This window comes from Trichomycterus rosablanca, chromosome 24 (genome assembly GCF_030014385.1).
Source record: "Trichomycterus rosablanca isolate fTriRos1 chromosome 24, fTriRos1.hap1, whole genome shotgun sequence".
In the NCBI taxonomy this organism is placed as follows: Eukaryota; Metazoa; Chordata; class Actinopteri; order Siluriformes; family Trichomycteridae; genus Trichomycterus; species Trichomycterus rosablanca.
In genome coordinates this window covers 908,253-927,246 of record NC_086011.1, presented here as the reverse complement: position 1 = coordinate 927,246, position 18,994 = coordinate 908,253, and the positions used below count along the sequence as shown (strand labels likewise).

Sequence of the window (18,994 nt, the reverse complement as noted above, 5' to 3'; positions counted from 1 at the left end):
GGAGACAGGAGCACTAAACTTCTCTTCATTATTACTGCTCATAAGTTCCTCCACTAATCACATTCCTCACTCGCTGTTTTACTACAGTACGTCACGCTAAAAACGTTTCGCTTTTACCGCCTCATATCAAACAGTTCGTCTCATTGGAGGAGCTTTGAAAAGGTCAGCGAACTGGGTCAAAGTTCAATCAGGCGAACTTTGAGTGCCGCGGCAAGCACAAAAATTGCGAGCAAATTGCTCCGCCAGACTCCATAGCGCTACGTTCGGTCCGAGATGAATTCGCTTCACGCTTAAAACCGTCGGCACTAATCGCAACTTCACAGCAGTGACCGGCGTTCAGGTCAGCTTTTATTGTAGCGCATCAAGTATGAGAACGTCATCCAGTGCTAACAGAACTCTGCTGTAACAGAATAAGAGGAAACATCACTTTTCACTCGACATATAATTATTATTGTTATTATTCATTGGAGCATTTAGACGCCAAGGTTTGCACTCGTCAGGATCTCTTACTGAAGTGTGCTTTTACAGTCGCTGCTGCCAAGCTAACGCTGCCTTGTACTGGTATTTAATTTTCCTTTGTTTATTTGTTGTGTTTGTCTTTATGAGCAATATGTCGTGACGCATTACCTCGGGTATTCCTGACCGCTGGGTCGAAATACTGGATCAGAAGACTGAAATAAATAAATAAATAATGTTTGCACAGAGGACCTCTGACCTCTGCCGTTTCCATCTCAGTGTATCTGTGGAGGGTTCCAGGGATTTTATTTCAGCTTGTTGTACCTCAGTTACACGTGATGCTGAGCGTGATCAGTGCTGCTGTCCGAGTTCAGGTCAGGAACAGACGGGTCACTTATTGCTGGGTGAAATGTTTGTGCTGCTCTGGCGTTTATTAATGGCTGAAAATCCTCCAACAGGTAATAATAATCTCACCTAATAAACAAGAATCAGATCAGGAAGAATTCAGATCCTAATTTACCTCGTTTGTTGCAGAGCTGCACATTTTACTTTTGCCGGCTCTTGTGATATTAATCAGACAGTAGATTCCCGGCTGCTTCTGAACGTTCTCGTTTCATTCTCACGTGAATCTGACGGCCGTCAGAAAGCCAGAGCCACGGGTTCCTGATCTCAGGGTTCGGATCCCACACGGGGAAAAAACGTGATCGTATTCAGGTTCTTTATTCTGTCGTTTGAGCACGTAGAGCCTCGTCTTTAAACTAATGGGACGCACTGGAAACGAGACCACAGGGCTGTAGAATGACTTTCAGATCAGTACGCTCAATTATCCTTACTTCCCCGAAATAAGAACAAACAATTATTGTCCAGGTAAAAAAATACAGTGTGACGGCTCTACTGCACCTAAAATATGAAAATAAATATAGGGTTCTATGAAATGCACAGATTTTTTTATCACCAGACATTAAGCTTCGAATGTGGAGGCTTGAATTCAGTCTGGCGTGATGCTTCACATCTGTAATTCTCTGTCTCGGCCCTCAAAAAATAAAAGATCTTTATCATTAATATTTTAGGGAAGAGTAGGATCAGTGCTTTTCGTACGTTGTTTTTTTTAGATGCAATGTTCTTCTCAAAGCGGACCCCAGCACTTACGAATGTGCACTTTTTTATTTATTTCTTTTATTTGTAATATGCCGATAAGTGACGCGTGTGTTCATTAATAGGACGGATCCTGAAGATGTTCAGATTCTGTCAGTCTGTGTGTGTGTGTGTGTGTGTGTGTTAGCAGTGATGGACGTGTTATTTTACCGCACTTCAGGGATCCGTTCGTTATGGTGGTGGGTTGGTGTGTATGTGTGTAGCACAGCGTACATTTCCAGCTGTAAATCTAACTGCACTGCCGATAACGAGCTGCCAAATCGAGTGAGGCTGAAAGGTCGTCGACTGTAAGCTGTAGGCAGGTCGGGCGTCCTCTTCACCGAGCCACGATCAGATCGTACTGCAGCTCTCGTTCAGGAATCTGAGCCGCACTACGGAGTCAAACCCAGTTAGTAACTAGAATAGAAAACAGAAGTGCATGATTCGGAAATTCAGCATTATTTGATGTTTTTAAAGAGTCCTTCTTTAATCCAAGTGTGATAAGTGTGTCACATTTTCAGACTAAGATAAATAAATGAGAAGTACGATTACAGTATATTTAAAAGAATCAGTGATAGTGAGACGGAGCTCCTGCATTTCTGCACAGTAAGATTAATTAAATATAGACGATGATTTTATTTCATGTCGAGGAGTGAAACGTTTACACGTGATGAATTACTCTCTTAAATACTTGAAGAGGTTTTCAGGGCGATGCCACGTTATTACTGAAAGATTCCCTTTGATCGTTTTCAGCTTCGCTTGATTAGTTCAAGGCAATAAAGCTATTTTTTATTGTGGTATAAATATCTGAAAAATGCCTTAAACAGATTCTCAGCCTGTAAGGACACGGACTGTTCACTATAAAAGCACATCTAATCACACAAGCATGAGAAATCCTGTTAGTTTGAATGTTTCGCTGTCCATAAAGCTTCAGTGCAGGACCTTTGGAGACCCATCTGGCAGAAATCTGTCATTACATGCAACTCGAGTGGTGAGGATGGTGCGTAGTCAGATTTCAGCACAACACAGGCTTTCTCTACATGCTCATGTGTGACGTCTGGACTCGGAGATTCTCTTTCAATTCAGTTATTAACAGTTTAGCTTTTGATTCAGTATCAATGATGCAACAAACAGTTTTTAGTCGTCGTTGGTAGGAATCGTTCTGAAGCAGCTTCAGTGTTTGATATGGACGCATGTCCTCATATACATTTGTGACCTCTGCAAACATCTGGCTTTGTTTTTTGAAGAAACGATGTGATGCGTCTATAAACTAAATGTTTAATACGAGCGTGAATGTTATCAATCTGACCTCCACTTTCATCATGGCATTAAAGATTCACTTTTATACGGTCAGTTAGCTCTCTGTGACTCTCGTTTTAATGTAATGTTGCTCTGAACTTGTTCAAATAAAGTTATTAAATGATTAATACACGCAGTGCTGTGGTGGGGGTTTTATTTCTTCTTTGCAGGTTCTAAGAGGACAAAACAAACAAACCTGGCAACCCGAATTTTACCTTAATACCTCAGTATTAAATATGATGCTGATTTGACGGTGCTGGGTGACACCAGAACTCGGGTGTTTTAGCCAGCGTGTATAAAAGCAGCAATATCAAAGAAATGACATGCTTCTAACACCTAGTAATGAGTTTAGGGAAGGCCTTTTCCTCCTTCTGCACGACTGTCCCCATGTGCATAGTCATGTGGTGTGTTTACACCCACACCTCGGTCAGTGACCTTCAGTAAGCCCTGATCTCAACGCCATTAAACACCTTTGGGATGACTGGGAATGTGGACTGTGAGCCAGGGCTTCAGTGCTCGTGTTAGAGCTGTAGAATAAAGGCCAACACAGTATGAACGCTCACGGATCCACACATTTTGCCACTTACTGTGTGTAAATTAAAAAATAAGCAGTTTGAGAGAGGACTTAGTGGTGTTTATTGTAACATAAACATTAAACAACGATGTCTTACTTCCATGGACTTGTTAGGGTTGCCAGATTAAAGTTATTTAAATCCTGGTGGAATTTCCATTACAGGTTTTAAATCGATCTGGCAACCCATAGAAATTAGTATTGACAATTTGTTTTGCAACTGAAGCCTAACATGTTGAATAAACCTGGTATAAAACTGTAAAACCTATATTTTATATATATCTGAGCCTTTTGATCATTTTAGAAATTATATAATCTTTATCTTAAAGCAAACGTTAAAGCAAATGTCTGCCTGTTTTTACCCAATTTAATCATGTCCAGTTCCCTATTACAAGTCCCTTCATGCTACAACAGGAGTCTCTGTTTCACCAGCAATGAGGAGAAACCCCATCCGACCTCCCGTCCCGCAGACACGCCCATCCAAATAATTGTTTTCCACGTTGGTCCCAGTCATCACAGTCATTAATTCGGTTTCTCAGAGCCTCCACGTCCTGGTGAGACTCGCAGTTCGGATCATCTTTTAGCCGACCGTCGCGTCTCTTTACCGTTACTGACCGCGCTCCCGGCGGCGGACGCGGTCCTGTTACCGTTCCCGACGTTCGCCCGGCCGCTCTGCTGCGCACCGGCGCCGCTCGCACTGGCGCAGTTCACTCCGTTACCGTTAGTGCCGTCGTTACCTTTGAAATAACACAGGATACGGGGAACATTTTCTTCCACACTCAATCTAATGTCGTTTTCATGATCTGTTTATGATTTTGTAGCTGCACTGGGTGGAATTTGTCCTTTATTAGCTAAACTTACCCGCCGTGCTGGACGAACCGTTGTTTCCTTGGTCGTTCAGCCCCTACGCCGACACACAGACAAACCGTTCAGTCAGAAACATTCAGACCGATACAGAAATCCAGAGCAGGTTTAACAGGTTTAATCGTACCGTCTTGTTCATTACAGCCAAATAATCTGGGTTCGGCTCGCTGAAGTTCGGCACTTCAGAGTACACCATGCAGAACCTGGAAAATAGAAAAGCAAATTTCATACATTCAGACACCTTCCACCTCTTAGAACCGCTCGGCAAGTTATAGCCGGTCGCTAAAAAGGTCGCTGGTTCAAGCCCCACCACTACCAGGCTGTCACTGTTGGGCCCTTAAGCAAGGCCCTTAACCCTCGAATGCTTAGACTGTATACTGTCACAGTACTGGAAGTCGCTTTGGATAAAAGCGTCTGCTAAATGCCAAAAATGTAAATTCAAAGCAAAGACGCCCAGGTAATCCGCTAGCACACCAGCACTGAGATTCTAAGCTACCGGGTTCGAATCTCAGCTCTGCTATCGACTATCTGGGCACCTTCTAGCAGGCATAATTGGCTAAGTCCAGTCTGACTAAAGGTGGGCTCATTACCGCTGTGTGAGGACCTTGGTTGCTGGTGGAGGAGAGCAGAGATCAAGGCGTGGCTCTCCGTACACAAAGCTAAATCCACTGAAGTACGGGTGAGTAAGGAGGGATTGGTGGACTGCACGTTTGACACAAAATATACGACTTCAACATTGATCTAAACAGGCTTTACTGTAACATCCCCCGATGTAACGACACGTCATACTCACTCTCCGATCTTCTGCAGCTCTCCTCCTTGTCCCGTGTACAGAGTCAGACAGCCTTTAAAAACCGATGCATACCTGCAACACAAGAGATCAAATCACTTTTACGTTCCTCACCAGTGTCGCTGCAGAAATCTGACCCCTGCTGGCTGGTCACGGTGGCTGCACTAGCTGTGGCGGATCCGTGTAGTGCTATCATGCAACCGTGCTATTATCTTCCGTACTCGATGAGGGTTTAGTGTCGATTATTACAGTTTATTTAATGTACGTGTTTCCCCGAGTGTTTGGAGGATTCTCACCCCTTGGTCAGTCGGAGGATGTCTCCGGTCTGAATGAGCGCACCGACCTCGTCCCACACCGATATGCTGATGCTGCCCGTCTTATCGGCTACCTTACAGGTCCGAACCTCATGGCCGTCCTTGGTTTTAGTAACTCTTCCTTTAGAAAAAGCAAATACATCAGTTATTTGGAAACTATTTATTATAATACATGTTTAATAAATGACAACTAGAACAGTTCATTCAATAAACTTCACTGTAAGCATTGCAAACTAAAGATTAAACTTGTTGTGATTGAAAGGTTATGTGCAAATATCTACTTTAAAGTTATAACTTATAAACTGCAGCCGGGTGTGATTGGTTGGGAAGGTTTCACACAGCGAGCTTCGATCACGGTGAAGCTGAAGCTGTCAGGATCAAAATGATGAAGCAGCACTACAAGGCCTCAAGCAAACGCCTTCCACATCGCTGTCTGTACAACTGGTTTCATTATCTACAAATCTCAAAGCTCCGTCCCTGGACAGGAGCGGCACACAAAATCCTTACAACCTGCTCTCAGATGCTGCAGGATGGACTGAAAGCAGCAGGAAGAGCAGACAGACTGACAATAAGCAACGAACTGAACCACAATAATTTCCATTCCTCACATCACAGTGACAGCCACTGAGGATTAAGGGCCTTGCTCAGGAGTCCAACAGGGTTGAACCAGCAACCTTCCAATCACCCGGTCACTAAGCTACAGCTGCCCTGAAATACCTTCATCACCTTTTAACCTGCACGGACACTAACTCTGCACTTTCTAGTGTCTCCTCATGAGCCTAAAAAAATGTGTTTTTAACTATATTTTCTTTTAAAAGGGTTTTAATCAGATTTATGTTCCTAAACGGTTTTATATTTAGATAAACAAATACTGTATTGGTCCCGAAGGAAATGTAAATGATTTGTAAGGACATGTCAAAGTGAGGGAAGTGTTTCTGTTTAAAATAGTATTAAATGCAGTAAACACAATAAAATAAAAGGAAATCTGATGTTTAATGACCTGTTTCCAGGACGATAAAGATGACATTTAAATTCTTCAGTCCGGGTTTGATGTCTTTCACGCAGGTCTCGGTTGTCATCTCTCACTACATTAATTTTAATGATTATATTCACTTTAATAATCTAAATAATCCGATTTAAAGGTTATAAAGCGTGTATCAGACACACCGAGCTGTGTTTAGCATGGTCAACTCACTCGGTCAACATGACTATGCTAAGCTAACGTATATAAATAACCTGTTAGCGGTTTTATTCACTACAGCGCGACCGAGAGCAACTTTTACCGACCAAACCGTCACCGTCAGACAGATTCATGAACCAGGACCTGTTTGTTTATTTATTCACGTTAAATTAAATTAGCAGCTAAGCTAACGGTTACAGCTGCTCTAGAGGTTTACTTTTAATCTCTTCCGTACCGTGACGCAAGAGTTCACCACGTGACTAGAGCACACACTGCGCATGCCTGCTGGAAGTTTTGGGATTAGTGATTTCTGTAACTGTTCTCCTTCTGTGTGAATTATTAAAACATTCACTTTCTTAATCGTTTATCCAGTCAAGGTCACACACGCACACCTATTCACCTATAGGGCAATTCAGTGTCTCCAATTAACCTGACTGCATGTTTTTGTACTGTGGGAGGAAACCCCCTCCGACACGGGGAGAACATGCAAACTCAACACAGAAAGGACCTGGGGATTGAACCCAGGACCTTCTTGCTGTGAGGCGACAGTGCTACCCACCGAGCCACACAATTATTAAAACACTAAGTTATAAAAGCTATCTGGTAGAATGGATAGAATGCTACTTACCAAAAAATGGTTCTTGAAGAGTTTTGCATGTTCTCCTATGCCCTTTTTCCACAGTAGCTCTTCTGTTGATCTGTACCAGACACTATAACCTTTATTCTCTCTGGCAGCGATGTGTTTTAGTCCCACAACATCCTGTCAGCGGTGCTTGGCTTGTCCCTCCTCGGACCACAGTCATCTGGTTCTTCGTTTTGTAGATATCTCAAGCCAGTCGTCTGATCATAACGATTATATTATTATAAATATAATAAAATCCTCAGCCTCACATGCACCGCTGTTATAAAATATGCACATTTTTGGGGGTGTTCCTAATGTTTTACCTGATCAGTGTATGTATTACAGTCTATTATGTATGTACATGATGTAAGTGAATCTATTACACAAGCACTAACTATGTAAAACGATATGAAATTTTTAAATGAATATTATTGTTATGATATTTTTACAGACTGACAGAATGAAAGATGCTTCTGTTTCAGGTCTCCATATTTAACCACCAGATGGTGCAAACTAAACACCAGGTCCCAGAAACATTCACTCATTGTTTTACCACTGCTTTCGGTCCGGGTCCTTTCTGTTTGCATGTTCTCCCCGTGTCTGTGTGGGTTTCCTATTATTAAAATCCTAATAAATAAAAATAAATAATATTCAGAACTCCTTTGCTCTTTAGATATTTTGTTAGCATTATTTTGCAAATTAATGTGCAGTATATTCACAAAATACAGTGTGGTAACTCAGCGAGTTGTGTGGGTACCATGCAGATTTGGGGTATAAATTGCACCTGAGGTCACTGTATGTAAGGAGTAATAGTTTCATCCAACCATCCAAAAATCACCCCTCGGTGTGAGTGAATGTATGCTTAAGTGAGTGTGTATTGCTTTGTGCTGGATTGGGGGGCTGTGCGGGGTGTATTCCTGCCTTCAGTCTTGTGTTGGCGAGTCTCTGGAGACGACTAGGATAAAGTGGTTAATGGAGTAATGATGAGTCCTGAAACTTCTCACGGACAGGGACCAGAGGTGAACCATGCTGGCGTACCTGCTGGGTCACCTTGCCATAGTGAAACGTATTGTTCTGAATTGATTTTTTTCGATGTGTAGACTCGTGGACAGCTGTCTTGCTGCGCTGAACACTAATCGGCCTGACGCGTGTCTTGCCTTTCAGTTACACAATAGCACAATTGCTCACATGAGCTCATGTCATTTTAAACCCATAGTCGTGGTGAACATCGTTTATTCTGTGTAAAATTAAAAAGCCGGAGATTAAGAGATAAATGGAGCTGGAGCATCAGAACTGTAATTACTGTAACTGAAGAGCTGCTCTGTAATTTCATACTCGTACAGAACCTACACGCGGTGCCACAGAAAACCTTCAACCTGTCCGAGACACTCCGAATACAGAAACTGAGCCAAGATGTTCAAACCGGTAAATTCAGCTAGCATTTTAAAGGACGAGGGTTCTTTAAAAACACACTTTCCACTTTCTACACTTTTTAAAACTCTATTTATTAAGAATTTCAAAAACAAACTCCATGACTTTTCTACATCGTCACCCTCCGATGCATTTTTCCAGCATCGTACCAACTTTTTAATGCCGTCAGCAAAAAACGTTTTTTTGTTGAGCACGTAGCCACTGATGCGCCGCTGCTTTCACATCATCATCACATGAAAATCTTCTTCCCCTTAAAGCTTTTTTTTGGGTGTCCAAAAGGGTGGAAATCAGATGGAGCTAAATAAGTCTCTCAGACACGAGCGATTACTCCTCCTACTACACCCCCACCGTTTATAACCACAATATAAAAGTGTGGAAACTTCTTGAAGATCCCTCAGATAAATATGATTGTACAGTTATAGCCTCAGAAAGAGCAGAAATCTGAAGCTCCTTGAGGAGCAGGAAGGACAGGACAGCTGGGTGCTGGTTGAAATGGATTTACAGTAACTGGAACACTCCTGCTCTGTTAGAAACACACTGACAGATTAATGCAAACAATACCAGCCTGGCCCTCGTGCCTGGATAAGATCGACTCCTCGAGAGCAATTCTTCAGGGAGCGAGCAGCTGAACGTCTCGCTTTAGACCCTTAAACGCACACCGCCAAGGAACCTCGCTGTGTGAGTGTTTGTAAAGCGGCATTACAAGGAATCTCTCCTGGGTTTTCTCACTCCGCTTCAAAAATAACACGATACCCTTCTGCGGGCGTGGAAGTGCCCTCTCAAGAATTAGAGGGCAATTAGTTTGGGGATATCAGAGACCCTCCCGAATGCTCGAGAGAACAGATGACGTTCGGCCGACCACAGGTCACGAGCTCTCACCCTAGCCTGAGTGAAGACCTTAGTCCCGCAGGAACAAATAACACGAGTGTCTCCGGCTAAAATACACGCGCGAGCTTAGCTAGATGGAGTAGCGCCGCGTCGACGTGTTTCCAAACAAAACCCGCGACATACAAACCGCCACGTTCCATTTCAGAATAAATGCGCATAAATAAACACGGCAGAAATAAAGAAGTAACGTGACACGGACAGTCTAAACACGTCTGACTTTCTGTTTACACTGCTGCTGATTCTGAAAGTTAAGATCCTCTTCTGTTAGCCAATAACTGAAATCTGAGGCTACAGTGGACACAGGCTCACCAAAACTAAAGCCAAAGAATTTCTGCTGCTACATGCAGATGGTAGAATCAGGATTGGTCAAGAACAACATGAATCCATGGACCAAACCTGCTTCGTGTCGACACTTTAGGCTGGTGATGGATTAATGATACTTGAACCGTTTCGCTGCTGACCAGAACCATAAAGCCCCCATCACAAAGTCATCTTAAACTGGTTCCACAAACATGACAGTGAGTTTAGTGTATTTCACCGGCCCTCCCAGTCACCAGATCTTAATTCAACTGCACACTTATGGTACAACAGTACCAGTAAATGCAGCACCAACCACATCTTTTCACCTGCACGAGATAAGTTTATATGAGGCTCAGTCTCTCATACGGAGAGTCGTGCACTGATCTCCATTATTCCCCGTCTCTGTGCAATGCCATCGATCAGCCAGCAGAGTTCGTCATTGCAGCAAATCCCCTACGGCACTCCCACCCTCGTATGAGCCGATCGTTGTCTGTATAGGCGCCCAGCCTGGCGGTAGCAGAGCTGAGATTCGAACCCATGGTGTGCTAGCATGTGAACGTGTTCTGTCACGTCCTGTACGGTGTGGTGAAACTTCCCCCTGTAATTTGGGTGAAATACAGGCACCCCCGTCAAAGTGAGGAAAACAGATCAAATAAATAGATAAATAAATATAAAAATATAAATATAAAAATATAAAACGTATATTTATAAATAATAAAAAAACAAAAAATAAATAAATAAAAATAGATACAAAATTTATTAATAAATATAACAATATAAAAAATAAAATATATTTATAAATAATAATAATAGTAGCCATGATAATAGTAGTAATAATAATAATAAATTCATCTTTTTTAGTAACTGCTTTTACCTGGTCAGGATTGCAGTGGGTCTGGTGTCACCCAGAAACCTCCCTGTACAGGACACCCGTACATCAAAGAGCAGCACACACTCACACCTGGTAGAAATTTACAATAGCCAATCCACCGTCTGCATTCCACTGTTTTCTGGACCCACTGCAACCCTGACCCTTTTATTTCCATCAATCACTTTTTCCTGGTCAATGTCGTGGTGGGTACAGTTCCACCGGGAAACACTGGGCACACAGCGGGAATACCCCAGACAGGGACTCTAACACACACACACACACACACACACACACACACACACACACTGAGGTGTAATGAGTGAATGAACGGATGTAACTCACTTTAATCTGATCTGAGCTAAATACGCGGTGCGCTTAACTGTAATGACGTCACAACGCGTCTCCGCGCGCTTCTATTCTTAGCGCGCGCGGTTCCGCTCCCCGTTGCGTCAGTGGAATCCCAGGAGCGCGCGTGCGTCAGTCGCCCGGAAGAGCCTTTTTAACAGACATGCCTTATTTGGGAGGAAGGGTCACGCCTCCGCGGTGACGTCACAGCAAGCTATATGGGCAGGTGTATTGGGGGAGAGGGAGAGTGAGTGGATATGAACAGGATCAGGCGGGTCCTCACTTCAGCCTCGCAGTCGGTGTGGAATTCATCTCAGTTATTCTACACAACACGGACTCATCCATACAGGTAGCTTCATTTATTATTATTATTATATTATCATTATTACTATAATTATCACTGTTATTACTATTAACATTATTATTATTAGCATCGTTATTATTAATATGAACGACAATATAATAATAATCACTATCATTTTGATTATTATTATTATTACGATTAACATTTATCATTATAACTATTGTTGTTATTATAACTATTGTTATTATTTAATATTAACACTATGATTATATTTATCATTACTATTATTATTCATTGGTAAAGGAGATAATTTAATAGGAGGGAGTTATTTTGTCCTGTATCTTTGTTTTTGGTTGTTTCAACTTAAAAAATAATTAGGATCGTTTTATCAGATGTGATCCTAAACGTCATGGTGCATCTATCAGATCCTTTACATCTTTGGCAACTTGTTTGAAAGATGAGACTTTAAACGTAGATGCAATATCTGTTACATTATTAAATTAAACAAACTATTAATTGCATTTCCAACATTTAAATGCATTATGTAAGGAATCAGAACAAAATAGATGTTATTTTATAATGGGGGGGGGGGGGGGGGATAAAGACACTTTAATATTGGTAACCCCCCCCCCCCCCCCATTCTCTCTTGTTTGTTTGCTTCTGTTATTACATAATTATAGAATTGCACTTTTTTCAGTGACTGAATGATTGAGATGTACTTTAATTATTAAAAACATTCACAGTTTATTGTGGATTTTGCTGCTGTACAAAATGAGCCCCATGAAATTAAGATTTGTTGGGCTGCACAGAGCCCGGGACTAACCCCACTCAACACCTCTGGGATAAATTGTTATGTTGCTTGGGAGCCTTTCAAACGTTCTAACAACTGCTGTTTGGACCAACGTTGGTAACCGGAGTAGGAACAAATTGCTTCGCACACTTTACAAAATCTAGTGAGAAGAGAGGAGGCTGTTATAGTCACAAAGAGGAGTGGGGGCACAACTCCAGATAAATGCCCATGGTTTACCTATAGTGCCTATGAGCAACTATGAGCACTTTCTCCTTAGTGGGTGCATTAGCAGTGTTAGTTAAACTACAGCACAGATAGATTATTATTACTTATTATTATTATTATAATATTATTTAGCCACCACTCACGTCTTCTCCAGTTTACGTCTTACGGTTTATAAGTCTGCAGAGACTGGAAGAAACAAATGAAGCAAAATATTAAAAATAGACGAAATCTGATGGAATCAGATTACTGAAGTTAAATCCAGATAAACACTGTAGAGAAATTCTAGCCACTAGGATTACAGCTGTAGATACAATACACATGCTGCAGGTTTATTAATTGGACTTTTTTATTCATACTTGATAATTTGCCACAATATCATCGTTGTATAAATAAATTCAAGATGAAACAGGACAGGAAACTCACTGATGGAGAAATAATTCATTATCAGAATGAAATTTACATCACAGTGGATGTACAGACACACGTACAGATGCAGAACACTCAAGACTTTAGTAATCACATTTATAGAAGAGCTGCAATCAATTACATTCACTATAGGTTCATGATCTCTTTTTATTCATGACTGAGTGATCGAAACACCATCTTTATAAAAAACCTTCTTCTTTTCAAATCTGCTGCCCAAAGCAAGGTCCATGAAGACATGAATGGTACGATGAGTTTGGTGTGGAGTAACTCTGGTTTATCTTAATAATAATGCTCGTGGTTGTGGATCTGAATATTCAACAAGCTCATAATCAGGTCTCCACATACTTTTTAGCCTTATTAAAAAAAAGCTTTTGGAGTGGATATCTGACCATGAGCTTGTTGGACATCACATTGTTAAACCATGGGCATTAATATGAAGATGGATCCTCTTTGTGACTATAACAGTCTCCACTCTTCTGGAGGTGCTTTGGAATTGTTTTTGCAGTGTGTCAAATGGAACAAAAAGGCTTGATCTGCAACTGAAGATTCCAACAAAACCCAAATGTGTTCGGTGAGGTCGAGGTCAGGGCTCTGGTTTCAAACTGGAGTCTGATGGGTTACCGTCCACTTCCAAACAATGCAGAAGATAGATTGGCTGTCCTTAATTGCACCTAGGTGCGAGTTAATAACTGAGTAAATAAGGTTGTGTTGCCCTGAGAGGGTTTAGTGACCAGGATCCATTTCTGCCAGGGATGGGAATGGGATTGGTTTGCATGTGCCATGAATAGTCTGGACGCCGTTTCCAAAACAGAGATGATTCTTTGATTTCAGGCATTGAGAGCTGGCCCTTGAGCTTTGGTGTTGATTCCATGCACCATAATTAATTTGGCCCCTGCTTGCACACAGGCACGTAGATAACAGGTGAAAAAACTCCAGCCTGCAATAAAACGACCTGCTGATTGTCGGATCGTGTTAAATATAAGCTTGAGAATGTTCCAGAGTCATGAAGATATTTAACCGTATCCAGCTAAGCTCGCTAGTCAATGTTTATGAACCATATAACAGCCTCAGCTTTTCTGGGAGGTTTTTCAACAAGATTTTGGAGGTTTTGCTGCCAGTTTAGGGAAGTCCTTCTTTGTTCCATCATGACTGTGCACATGCTCTGACAATTTCAGTGCAAAGGAATTCCAGTGGCCCCCACTAAACACTTCTGGAATGAATTCTAACACTAATTGCACACCAGTTCTTCTCGTCCAACACCAAACTCACTCCAGAATCACGGGAAATACATCTCAGAAGAGTGAAGGATATTACAGCTACCCTTCTACATATTAACACCCATGATTTAGGAATCAAATGTCCAACGAGCTCATGATCAGGTGTCCACATGGCTTTGTTCATACAGTGTACTTTGTGAGCACTACCCCAAATATGGCAGCGTAAGAATATCGTATATCTTCTTGGCACGGCTCCACAGTTTTTATATGTGGTTATGTGCGATCAGTTTATGTTCGCTGGTCATGCTGTACGAGTGTCCTCCTTAGAGGTCAAAAGCCTGCTGACATTCTGCAACATAAATAGGTCAGACTGTGACCGAAATCCAGTTCTAATTATAATATATTTATTTAAACAATCATCTGTCCTTGTGATGTCCCACAGTCCTCGTGTAAGGACACGTTACATAAGAAATAATGATAATAATAATAAATACATGCAACCTTGTAGTTCACACAACTGGACAGGGGTGACCATAAAAATCAAATCTAATCTAATTCCCCTGATTAAAATCCCTCTGCTGCTTGCTCAGACCAAGGAACACCACAGACTATCAAAAATGCAGCCGCTGGCCACTTCTTTTTACCTGCCAGAGTCAAAGCTTCCTAAACAGCCTTTTCGCGTACAGGGAGACACGCCATGCCGCTCTGTCAGTTCCCCGTCCCTCGGCCAGGTGCCGTGAGAAGACAGAAGAGGTCGCATTTGCAGCAGCAGAGAGGAACCCTATATACCGTCCTCCCTCAGACACAGCCAATAGTTTCACAAGCAGAGAGCTCAAGATCTCAGCATTGGTGGGTAAGGGCGTTAGACCTCTGCATCATGCAGTAGACCATTTTAATAACTATTACACAGTTAATGAACATATATGAGATACAAAAAACAGATCTTGGTGCTCAGCAGAGACGATCTCTCATGTCTACATCTCACCGGCGGCTGATTTACTGCTGCTGTCACCAAAAACAGCCAACAAACAAGCAAGCAGTGTAAGAAACGTTGGATCAAAATCTCACAGTGTGAGAGTCACTGCAAGGCCCGGCTAAAGGCCACCAATAGAAGGATGGAAAAAAAACCCTGTTTGGTTTATATTTGTTATTTTTAGGATGCATAATATCACTACTACGCAGCTTATATTCAGGGTACAGAGCGTACAGGGGATTTATGGGTGGGGTGGTGGGCTAATGTTATGATGATCTACAGTGCAACCCAGAGCTCAAAATGTGCATTAGGTATCTTTAATAATACACAAATTACTCAGTAACCAAAAGAACAAGGCCTTTCTGTGTAAATGTACCCAAACTCAACCCCCTCTGTATTGATGGCCTGCATCGGAAACCCAACTCTCACATATGTGGTGAGTCACAGGACCATGGGCAGGACTATTGTGGGCTGGTAATGAACCTTCCTTCATCATGACGATCGTTTACACAGAGTGCCCCCTCGTTAAGCCATTCTTGGAATTTAGGTGAGGTCTGAAAGTGCACACCAGAAGTCTCAAAGTTAGCAGAGAGGTGCTAAGATGCTTATAAAGTAGCACTTCCACATGACTTATGGACTTGTGCACCTGTGAACTGGTTCGGCGCTGACAGACCGTCTTGGCAAGTGTTAGTAAAGGTTTATTGTAACGACACGCAGTCCTAATTTATCATTCTTTGTTTGCAGCTGCAGCGATGCCTTGTGTTGAGACACAGTATGGAGGTTACGAAAGCAACTGTTTCAACCCTGATTTCTTGAGCTCAGGACTCTCCAACAAGCTAAGCGTGGACTTAAGTGTCCAGAGAGAGCAGCTGTCTCCATCGTCACTGCCCAGCATCAATACTCTGGTGGGGAGCCAGTCATCGGGCGAGCTGGACATCTTCTCCTGCCAGTTTACTGCCTCTGTATCAGCTGCTATGAACACCAACACTCCCAGTGACATTCACAGTTTCCTACTGGAAGGTTCAAGCCCACATCAGTCTCCTGTAAAGCTGGATGATATCCAGGTGTACGGCTGCTACCCAGGTCCTTTCGCACTCAGTTGCCTGGATGAAACGATGTCCTCCTGTGGCTCCGACTATTATCAAAGCCCTCTTTCAGGAGCGCCCTCTCCGTCTACCCCGGGGTTCCACAGCCACGCAGCTTCAGCCTGGGAAAGTGCCTTCAGTCCTTTTTCTTCCTGGCCATCAGACATCAACGGACTACATCCTCAGCCGTCATTTTTTACTTTCAACACTCCACTTGAGCAGCAGTCGCCACTTAGGGATCACCAGCTACAACTTGGCGAGGACGATGCTTTCGTTCAGGCATCGCAACTTCACAACGCATCTCCATTGCATTTCCAGGCTCTGGACCTGGATCACGGGTGCTTGGGCAGTCCAGTTTTGAAAGAGGAGAGGGTCGAGTCTCTGTCATCTTATAAACCAAAGAGTCCTCACGAAGGCCACTGTGCAGTTTGTGGGGACAACGCATCTTGTCAGCACTATGGGGTTCGAACCTGCGAAGGGTGCAAAGGGTTTTTCAAGGTGATTTTCAAAAACCTGTGATTAATTCTCAGACTTGAGTATCCTTCAAGGATTGATCTGTGTCTATAAACGTCACTGTTGGTTCTTTTACAGAGGACTGTCCAGAAAAACGCTAAATATGTCTGCCTCGCCAATAAGGAATGCCCGGTTGACAAGCGACGGCGCAACCGGTGCCAGTTCTGCCGTTTTCAGAAGTGCCTTGCAGTAGGAATGGTCAAGGAAGGTAAACATGGAGTGACATTGCGTGTTAACTGGCTTGTAAACATTCTGTGTTTGAATATCTGGTACTGAAGTCTTTTTTCCAACCATGTTAGTGGTACGAACGGACAGTCTAAAAGGCCGAAGAGGGCGTCTTCCATCCAAGCCTAAGAATCTTCCAGACAGTACAACACCTGTAAATCTTACTGCCTCTCTCGTCAGGGCTCATATTGATTCCAATCCTGCGCTGGGAAGCCTTGACTACTCCAAGGTAAGACAACAGTATTTCCATACAACAAACAGATTAAAAAAGACCTCAGTGATAAATCTGAAGTAGTTTCCATTTATTCCACATACTACATTTATTCTTCTCCTTCAGTATCAGAAAGATGTGAAAAGCAGGCCTGAAAAAGTCAACGCCAACGACATCAAACAGTTTTATGATCTTCTTACTGGGACCATGGAGGTTTTACAGAAATGGGCTGAGGCTCTTCCTGGGTTCTGCAGTTTCTGCCGCGAGGACCAGGAGCTTCTGCTAGAGTCAGCATTTGTTGAACTCTTCATACTAAGATTAGCTTTCAGGTAAAAGAGTCCACTTCACCTATTCAAAGATCTTCATTTATAATTAATAACCAGATGTTTAATCTACAGATGTTCTCATCATCCCGTTGCAGATCAAACCCCGAAGAAGACAAACTGATCTTCTGTAATGGTGTGGTGCTGCATCGCATGCAGTGCGTGCCAGGGTTTGGTGATTGGATCGATTCTATCATGGACTTCTCCCAGAGTCTCCATCGCATGAGCTTGGATGTAACATTGTTCTCCTGCTTGGCAGCACTAGTCATCATCACAGGTTAGGAATCTAAGTACTACAGTTGCTGTGTCGGTCTTGTAATATACAGAGACATGAAGGAGTCTTGAAAATGTTCCCTCCTGCCAGGGCTTTGGTCATGAGACAAAAATGTAATTAATTATGAGTAAAAATTACATTTCATTGGGATTTGAAGGCAGAACTTAATGTAGAATTCAAATGTGTTCAAATTTTGACCCCTACATTTACCAAAGCAGAGCCACAGTGACCTTTTATTGGGAGACAGTCCTTCAAATTGCCACACAATAGTTTCAAAACAGAGGAAGTCCAGTCCTTTGTTCCTTGGTTATGAGTATGGTTATGAGATGCTTGTCGTAAAGGTTCCTGAAGTTAAAATAACTGAATAAAATCCCCTCAGATTTTATTGAATCAAATTAACATGGTTTATAATCACAGACACATTCTGGCTGGTTTCTTTATCTGTAACTGGTTTCGTGACCCTGGTTTGTAAGACCTTCGTTTCTTCGAGTCCCTTGTTTAACACTTGATTTCTCACTCTTGTCTCCAGACCGGCATGGTCTAAAAGAACCGAAGCGTGTGGAAGAGCTTCAAAACCGCTTGATCTCCAGTCTAAGGAATCACATCACCAGCAGCAGTGCAGACCACAGCAGATCTCATCCCAGTCTCTCTCGTTTACTAAGCAAGCTGCCAGAACTCAGGACTTTGTGCACTCAGGGACTCCAGCGCATCTTCTACCTGAAGCTGGAAGACCTGGTGCCTCCACCACCCATCGTAGAAAAGATTTTTATGGATACACTTCCATTCTAAGTTGGAAAAAATGTGATAGGAGGACCAGACCATGGATAGGAATAAGGGGACAGACCTGCCGAATCCACAATATCCCTGCTTCGTCACTTTCTCAGCGTTTTCACCAAACCCTTACAGACTGGCGTTCTGATGAACGTGACTTTCCTGTTTGTGCTGTACTGCATCGTTTTATGGACGGAAAAATAAATATTTTAGGATTTATATGTTGGATTAAGATGGACAGGATTTTCTACAAATTTATTGTGTGTGTGTGTTTCCGGTTTGCCTTCATTGCTATGCAAATATATTTCTACACTGATCAGCCATAACATTAGAACTACCTCCTTGTTCATTAGAACCACACTCACTGTCCATTTTATCAGCTCCACTTACCATATAGACGCACTTTGTAGTTCTACAATTACTGACTGTAGTCCATTTGTTTCTCTACATACTTTGTTACCCCCTTTTCATGCTGTTCTTCAATGGTCAGGACCCCCACAGGACCACCACAGAGCAGGTATTATTTAGGCGGTGGATGATTCTCAGCACTGCAGTGACACTGACTTTACATCTACAAGGTGGACCGACTAGG

The 18,994-nt window shown here is 42.5% G+C and overlaps 2 protein-coding genes across 2 annotated transcripts; one reads left to right on the top strand and one right to left on the bottom strand.

The window, feature by feature from the left end:
- Window positions 1-3,501: 3,501 nt before the first annotated feature.
- On the bottom strand, window positions 3,502-6,832 carry nabp2 (nucleic acid binding protein 2). The gene is made up of 6 exons (XM_062986384.1): window positions 6,429-6,832; window positions 5,411-5,549; window positions 5,118-5,189; window positions 4,452-4,527; window positions 4,322-4,364; window positions 3,502-4,197 (listed from the first exon to the last, which is right to left on the bottom strand). The coding sequence occupies exons 1-6, from the start codon at window positions 6,505-6,507 to the stop codon at window positions 4,034-4,036; spliced, it is 573 nt and encodes a 190-aa protein (XP_062842454.1). The 5' UTR covers window positions 6,508-6,832; the 3' UTR covers window positions 3,502-4,033.
- Window positions 6,833-11,332: 4,500 nt separating this feature from the next.
- Window positions 11,333-18,634, top strand: LOC134301594 (probable nuclear hormone receptor HR38). Its single transcript, XM_062986376.1, has 7 exons — window positions 11,333-11,414; window positions 15,745-16,583; window positions 16,677-16,806; window positions 16,898-17,052; window positions 17,161-17,363; window positions 17,456-17,634; window positions 18,161-18,634. Exons 2-7 carry the CDS (start codon window positions 15,753-15,755, stop codon window positions 18,418-18,420), a joined length of 1,758 nt encoding a protein of 585 aa, XP_062842446.1. The 5' UTR covers window positions 11,333-11,414; window positions 15,745-15,752; the 3' UTR covers window positions 18,421-18,634.
- Window positions 18,635-18,994: the final 360 nt, after the last annotated feature.

What these genes read in the sequence shown, in the direction of transcription:
- nabp2 (XM_062986384.1), bottom strand. Translation starts at nt 6,507, where the DNA reads ATGACAACCGAGACCTGCGTGAAAGACATCAAACCCGGACTGAAGAAT. An exon ending in GAGCTGCAGAAGATCGGAGA is followed by an intron (nt 4,528 to 5,117) that starts GTGAGTATGACG and finishes TCTATTTTCCAG; the next exon opens with GTTCTGCATGGTGTACTCTG. An exon ending in CGGTTCGTCCAGCACGGCGG is followed by an intron (nt 4,198 to 4,321) that starts GTAAGTTTAGCT and finishes GTTATTTCAAAG; the next exon opens with GTAACGACGGCACTAACGGT.
- LOC134301594 (XM_062986376.1), top strand. Translation starts at nt 15,753, where the DNA reads ATGCCTTGTGTTGAGACACAGTATGGAGGTTACGAAAGCAACTGTTTC. An exon ending in ATACTAAGATTAGCTTTCAG is followed by an intron (nt 17,364 to 17,455) that starts GTAAAAGAGTCC and finishes ATCCCGTTGCAG; the next exon opens with ATCAAACCCCGAAGAAGACA. An exon ending in AGCACTAGTCATCATCACAG is followed by an intron (nt 17,635 to 18,160) that starts GTTAGGAATCTA and finishes TCTTGTCTCCAG; the next exon opens with ACCGGCATGGTCTAAAAGAA.